This window comes from Gymnoscopelus braueri (genome assembly GCF_963280865.1).
Source record: "Gymnoscopelus braueri genome assembly, chromosome: 1".
Classification (NCBI taxonomy): Eukaryota; Metazoa; Chordata; class Actinopteri; order Myctophiformes; family Myctophidae; genus Gymnoscopelus; species Gymnoscopelus braueri.
The window spans coordinates 41034073-41041538 of record NC_137603.1 but is presented as its reverse complement, the minus strand read 5'-3'; the positions used below and the strand labels follow the sequence as shown (position 1 = coordinate 41041538).

Genomic DNA, 7466 nt, shown 5'->3' with positions numbered 1-7466 from the left:
GTAAAGTTATCGGGTATTTTATTACCTTTTATTTTGCACCCTAATATCCCCCACTTCCACCTTTCTACATTCTTCATCACAAACTGATACAGTATCAAGAATGTTCTGTGGGTAATGTTAAGTATCAGACTCAGCAAATCTCATTCACTACACCAGATTCACTACATACAGGTTTTTTTGTATTGCATGCTGCTGAATAGCTGCAGGCATTGAGTGAGGGAAGCATTTTTGCTATCCTTCCCCTAAAGGTAAGAAAACAAAGGACCATTAAATGTTATTACAATCTTTATGGCTCAGAAGCATTTTCACCTGCTGAGCATGTTAACATGTGCTGTAATGAGTTTTAGACATGACAATATAGTGCTGAGCTGCTAGACCAGTAAATATCTATTTTGTCATATGGATTATTACAAAAAGTACAAAGATAATAATAGTAGGACTACATTCTTACACCTACAGTATGTTATCAATACACATGGTTAGGTTTTTTTATGCTTTTAACAAAAAAACAAACACATGTTTGAAGTTGTGAATCCTTGTCTGAGACAAGAGTGTTTTCTGGCAGAGTGCAAATGTAGATGTAAAAAAAAGGAAACCAGATTAAATTGTTAATAAGTAATAATTAGTAATAAATGTTTTGGTAGGACATTAGGTAGAAAACTAAAATAAATGAAAGTACAATCAAGTAAAGTATAGAATATACCTTTATTTGACAATCAGGCATTACATCAGTACATTGCTAATTCCATGCTTTTCTTAAGAATACAATATTTGAAACTTTGTATTCACTGTTGAAGAATATAGACCATAAACCATCAATGAGGTCATAGAAGAGTGTGGATGCTGCATAGCCTCTTAGGGTTGTGAAGACAGGATAGTGATGGTTGTTGGTTTTATGGAGTAGTCTGATGCAGTGCTGTTGCTTTAGGTGCTTTGGCAAAGACGTTAATGTGGCTCTAGATACACTTGAGCAGGTATGAATTGCAGTTTCCTCTGCCGCAGTCACATAACCTCCCAATGCGGGGTCCATATTTCATTGCACACCTTTCCCCAATCCCACACTAGATAGAGAGAGAGAGAAAGAGGGGGGAGAGAGAGAGAGAGAGAGAGAGAGAGAGAGAGAGAGAGAGAGAGAGAGAGAGAGAGAGAGAGAGAGAGAGAGAGAAAGAGAGTTGTTTAATCACACAATTCTTCAATGAAATAATTAAAAACTATTAGTTACAGAAATATTGATTAGGTTTCCAATTAGTGGGATAGGTGAGTTGCAATGTCGCTTAGTTTAAGATAAGGAATCCCTCCACTTAACTAGAGTTAGGGCCACAGTCTTAAATGTTATTGCAATCTTAGTGCAATTACAGACTGCTGTTCTAGCATTTTCAGCTATCTTTTAATTACTGGTACATCATTGTGGTTCAATAGAGTAACAGGGAAGTGACTGATAAGCTGAGAGTAGAGGCTTTAGTTGTTCATAAAATATAGATATCAGAGAGGTCAAATCACTCACTCAAACACACACACACGCGCGGGCCCGTGCACACGCATACGCGCACACACACACACACACACACACGCACACACGCACACACACACAAGCACAAGCACAAGCACACGCACAGTCAAAGTTTTCTTTACATGATAGGCAGTTATTAAAGGTGCTGTAAGTGATATTTTTATTAAGAACAAAACATTTATTGCTAAAAGGTTTTTAACAATAAACGTCTTTTACCATTTCAATAGTAATAATCATTCCTATAGAGGTCTCCTCATCTCTCCAGCTCTTTAGCAAATATAAAATCCATTTTCAGGTGGGTTAATTTCATCCATTCATCCAATTCCAGTTCCAATTTTGTCTGCTCATTTGTTTGATCACTTGCTTATCGTGTATCCTGTATGGGTTCTACAGTATTTCCTGATTGGATAAAATTGGTATCCCTGAAAAAGTATTTTCTGTTTACTAAAGACCTGGAAAGATGCGGAGACCCCTGTTAAAGAACAAACACGCTATAGCAACAATTGGTACTGTATGGGAGCATAGAGCTATTTAACACTTATTTTAATTGAACGACAGCACTTTTAACATGTTGAAACAAACTTACATAGATTAGGCATAGATGTATCTATAATATTGTAGCCTACCATGATGGGACAATAATGAGAATAGAAATCTTACCATCGGGATACTCCCTCTTTTATCCACAAAAGAAGCACGGTTATCATGCATACTTCCCAGCAGCGCCTCCATTGCCTCCATCTGGTTAAGGGAGAAAATTGTAAACAGAAAAAAGTAGGATATACAGTAGGTGTTTTTAAATACTTTCTTTCATGCAGGCCTATGTAAAAAATATGTGAGGCCATAGTGAGCTTTAAAGGAATAGCTCACCGGGTGTCTGGTCACCTACTGTATAGGAGACCCATTTGACTACCCCAACCTAGCAACAGTGGTGTAAAGTAACTAAATACATTTACTCAAGTACTGTACTTAATTTTGAGGTATTTTTTACTTTTTACTGGAGTATTTCCAATATTCAGTACTTTTACTTCTACTCCACTACATCTCAAGAGGAAAATATTATACTTTTACTCCACTACAATTTTTTGAAAACTTTAGTTACTAGTTACTTTGCAGATATAAATGTATTATATTATAAAACATATATAACCACGTCAGCCCTATATACCCGATCTACAAGCTCACAATGCGTCGCGATGCGGCGCATTGTGAGCTTGCAGTATTGATACCGCTACTTAAGTAAGAAATGTGAGTACTTTTCCCACCACTGCCTAGCAACAACAACAAACGTAATAATAATAATTCATAATTTATTGCAGGTGGTAGGCTACTTACAAGTTCTTTCTCTGCAGCTACGTTAGGCTTATTATCCACTCCAAAGTCCTCTGCTGAAACCTCTTGGGATGCTTGTTCTCCATGACACACGACGGCCAGCAAGCCAACACACAGCAGTGCACGCAGCATCCCTGAGCTGTCCATGGTACCAGAGAGGATGATGCTGTAACTGTCACCACCAGCCCTTCTCTTTTATAGGCCTATACCAACAACTCACAGCCCCGCCCGCAGTGGTGGAAAGTAACTAAGTACATTTACTCAAGTACTGTACTTAAGTACACTTTTGAGATATTTTTTTACTTTACTGGACTATTTCCAGTTTTCTGTACTTTTACTTCTACTCCACTACATCTCAGAGGCAAATATTGTACTTTTACTCCACTACAATTATTTGAAAACGTTAGTTACTAGTTCCTTTGCAGATATAAATTATTATTATATTATAAAACATACATTAACCACTTCAGCCCTATTTTATCCACAGGCTATTTAAAAATAGCCGATCTACAAGCTTGTAGATCTGCTATTTTTACTTTTGATACTTTAAAAGGTAGGGTAGGTGATATTTTTTTTTGTAAAAAAAAAAAAGGTTAAAGTACTATATTCTTATAGTAATCATTGCTACAGAGCGTTTGTTCGGTCACAGGGGTCTCTCCAGCTCTTTAGTAAACAGAATAAAGTACATTTTCAGGTAGGTGACAAAATGTAAGCCAATCAGGAGAGAGCACTGAAAATGCATTTTCTGTTTAATAAAGAGCTGGAGAGACAAGGGACTTACTGAACAAACACTCTATAGCAATGAGTACTATCAGAATATAGAGCTATTTAACACTTATTTTAACCAAAGTAAATCACTTACCCTACCTTTAAGTATATTTGGATGCCAACATTTTGTACTTTTACTCAAGTAACATTTTGAACACAGGCCTTTTATTTTTAACAGAGTATTTTTATATTGTGGTATTGCTACTTTTACTTAAGTAAAATATGTGAGTAGGCTACTTCTTAAACCACTGCCCGCCCCTAAGGCCATGAGAACAAGTCAACCATGTTGCCAAAGACTTCAGTTTGAAGGATCGTTGTTCCTATCTACTCCTGCTTTAACCTGCAAGGCCAATCGACATTCCGAGAAACATTTTCTCAGTGCATCCATGTATAACATTTCTCAATCAATTGGTTTTTCTCCATAACATCAGTTTATGCTCGTGGTGATGGATTTTTATTGTGTTTATTGTGTCTCCCCAGGACCCAAGCTAGTGAACATAGCAGATCTACAAACTCACAACGTGTCGTGATGCCACTCGTTGTGAGCTTGTAGATCGGCTATTTTCACTACTTCTTAAACATTTGTTTTCTAATTTATGGAATTTCTTTGATTTTATTTTTATTTATTGATGACATTCTTTTGAAAACCCATTGCATATTTTTGCAATTCATGGAAATATTGTATTTTCTTACAAAAAAACGAAATTAAAAACGAAATGTAGAAAACAAAAAATAAAGGGGCATTTACTCGCGACCCATAAACATTGGCCGGGACCCACATATGGGTCCCGACCCACTGTTTGGGAAACAGTGCTGTACAGCACGTAATCGTAATCATGTCTGCTATAAATCTCACAAGTGATTTTTTTTCCTCTTTCACCCCATGTAGCCTAATAAACGCAGTAAACCCCTTGAGACGTGAAGAAAGGGTTAATCTGCCCCTGCGGAGTGCGGACTGCTGAGCATTACACTCTTCCATTTCAAATATTATCGATTTACAATAAAAGCCTGCAATAATAATGTTCTGCCCATAGGGCAGTGCGTGCCTGCGTGCGTGCGTGCATGTGTGTGCGGGCCTTTTCTCAATATATGCGCAGTCAACTTTATCCTTTTAGCTCAGCTGTCTGACTGTACCTCGTGCTATTTACATTTCTGTCTATATAAAGTATTCAATCAATAAATAAAAACTTTAGCTAGTGTCTGTGTTTTGTTTTCGCATTCCTAAGCCAATAATTTGATGATGGGTTGTGTATTTGATAGTCAATGTGGAGGATTGGGGATGTGAGGATATCATTATGTCCATCCACCAGATAAGCCACATATCAGCCTACAACAGCAACAAAGGGGGAGTTGACTGCCTTCATAAGGTCATAGGCTACTTATCCTTTTTCTTAAACTTTTATTCATGTAAAACATTGTGTGTTACTTGTGTAACCCTTGGCCTGGGTCCTGTCCGCCTCCATAGGTCTTGGTCCTCTCTTCCTACAGAGGTCTGGTTTACCCTATCCACAAGTTTCCTAGTGGGTGGTGGGCATCACTTCCTGTCGATTTGATCCCTGATACCTGATCAAATCGACAGGAAGTGATGCCCACCACCCACTAGGAAACTTGTGGATAGGTCTTGGTCCTCTCTTCCTCCAGAGGTCCGGTTTACCCTATAGGCCTTGCCGCCTTGGTCCTCTCTATCTCCAGAGGTCCGGTTTACCATATGGGCCTTGGTCCTCTCTATCTCCAGAGGTCTGGTCTACCATAGCTCTAAAGTATAATGTAGTCCTAATAGTAGCATTTTCCTGTGATGTCGCAAGGACACTATTTCCACGTCTACCCTGGCTTTGGTGTTTCACGCAACAATCTAAATACTGAACCAACCAATTTAAAAACTGTCTGGGGTGCTCACAAAAGCCTGAGTAGACAATAAAATGACTCCCTTAAACAGTCAAAAAGAGCTATTCTGCTCACAAATCGTTAAAATGTGTGACAGATAATAATAATAATAGTAGTAGTACTAGTAGTACTAGTAGTAGTAGTAGTAGTTGTAATAATAATTATAATTATTATTATTATATATGTGTCCCCTTTAGTTGTTGTATTTGCCAAGTACATTTGCACATTGCACAATTTGTCTTCTGCATTTACCTATTAATTTATAAGCTATTAGGCGCAGTAGGCATCTATATTGAGCAGTTGGGGTTCAGAGTCTTACTCAAAGACACTTCGACACTAAGCCAGGAGGAGCTCGCGATCGAACCGGGGACCTTACGATTCCCAGATGGCCACTCGACCTTCTGAGCCACTGTCGGCCCCCCTTTCCCTGTGGAAAGGTGACTGGTCCCTAGAGGAACGTTCATGAGCTCAAATGATTTTGAGAGCATGAATGCGCTCAGTCAGTTTAATGAAAATCTGCCACTTCGATTTTTAGATACATCTTATGCACATTTGGAAGACTTGGCATTAAAGGTAGTGGGAGAGGAAAGGTCATGGGATCACCTCACCAAAATTCTCCAGGGAGCATAAAGGTGCACAGTTAGGGCGCGCCCCCACCAAGAGTTGGCTGGCTGCTGTTTGCAGAATCTGCCAATGCATTGTCAATGCAAATGCGTTGATTCACGCAAGAGCAGATTTTTCCGCCTCTCGCGCAGACCTTGCGTTTATCTGCTCTCCGCGACTAAGCATAAAACTGCTGGAGGCAGGCGCTGATTTTCTCCCTCTGTCCAATCGGGTGAGTGGAAGGCGGACTGTCTCAAGACTCAGGAAGCAACATGGTGCTCAAGGCAGCAGGCAGTGGGTCCTGAAAGTGAGTGACAGGCGCGACACTCCCGTTTTTTAGAATCCGCTGGCTGCAAAAAACTGTGGCCGCGCACAACCTGCGTTTATCAGCGGCCAGCCAACTCTTGGTGGGGGCGCGCCCTTACATAGCAATCCAGCCAGTTATTTTCAGGGATAGAAAAAGTACTCAGATCTTTTACTTAAAAGTATCAATACTGCAGGGTAGAAATACTCTGTACAAGTCTGGTAATCAAAATGTACTTGAGTAAAAGTAATGGACCAACATTGCAGAAAAAATAGACCACAGACAGAGCAATCTGGGAACCCATCGCCAACTGAAAATGAAAAACAGCGCCCTCTGCTGTTTGTTCTATGTCTGTTGGCTCTGGGCGGACGAAAACGTAACACCAGAGCGCAAGGAAACCGGTGTTTGTGTATGCCTTCAGCGCATCACTTCCGGTTGGTGCGACTATGTTTTCATTCCCACTAACAATATTTCTACACGGAACACTAACACCACTTCTCCCAGAGAACATGGATCGTTTTGGTTATAAGCCCACTTGTTTCTATGATGAAAGAGTAAGTTAAAATGTGAATATCTTTCCGTGGTTTTGTCTGCTCCGCGGACGCTATTGTTAAATTAGTTTCGGTTTGTTTCGAGGGGGGAAGGATCGACGGACACGTGAATCCCGCCCACTACATTTGATTGGGTAAAGCGCGGCCTGCTTCCTGATCTGAAGGCACGCCCACTTGTAGCCAATGCGCACACGTTATGACGAGCCTTCACGACAGATTCCAACGCAGAGCAGAATCTGTTCTTGAGAGATTACAGACAGAGCTGCAGATGTTTACACAATTACAAACCTACATTTTCCCATAAAGCTTGTATTAAGGGTACATCTAAACAGTTATTTTCCTTAAGTTGCTGATAGTAACGATAGGTTTTTAGGCTTGTCCTCAAGTCTAGCCTCGCTGGCGGCAACTCATGGCCTCAGGCCCTCAGCATTTCTAGAAATCCTGGCAATGGCCCTGAACAAACCTTACCAAAGATTAGTTAATTGACTGTAAAATGAAGTATGAGAGCAGCAGT

General features: G+C 39.9%; 1 protein-coding gene across 1 annotated transcript; it reads right to left on the bottom strand.

Moving 5' to 3' along the window:
- Positions 1 to 956: 956 nt before the first annotated feature.
- Positions 957 to 2989, bottom strand: cartl (cocaine- and amphetamine-regulated transcript-like; the record flags this gene model as incomplete). Its single annotated transcript, XM_080433141.1, has 3 exons — positions 957 to 1061; positions 2171 to 2251; positions 2846 to 2989. The coding sequence occupies 3 exons, from the start codon at positions 2987 to 2989 to the stop codon at positions 957 to 959; spliced, it is 330 nt and encodes a 109-aa protein (XP_080289267.1).
- Positions 2990 to 7466: the final 4477 nt, after the last annotated feature.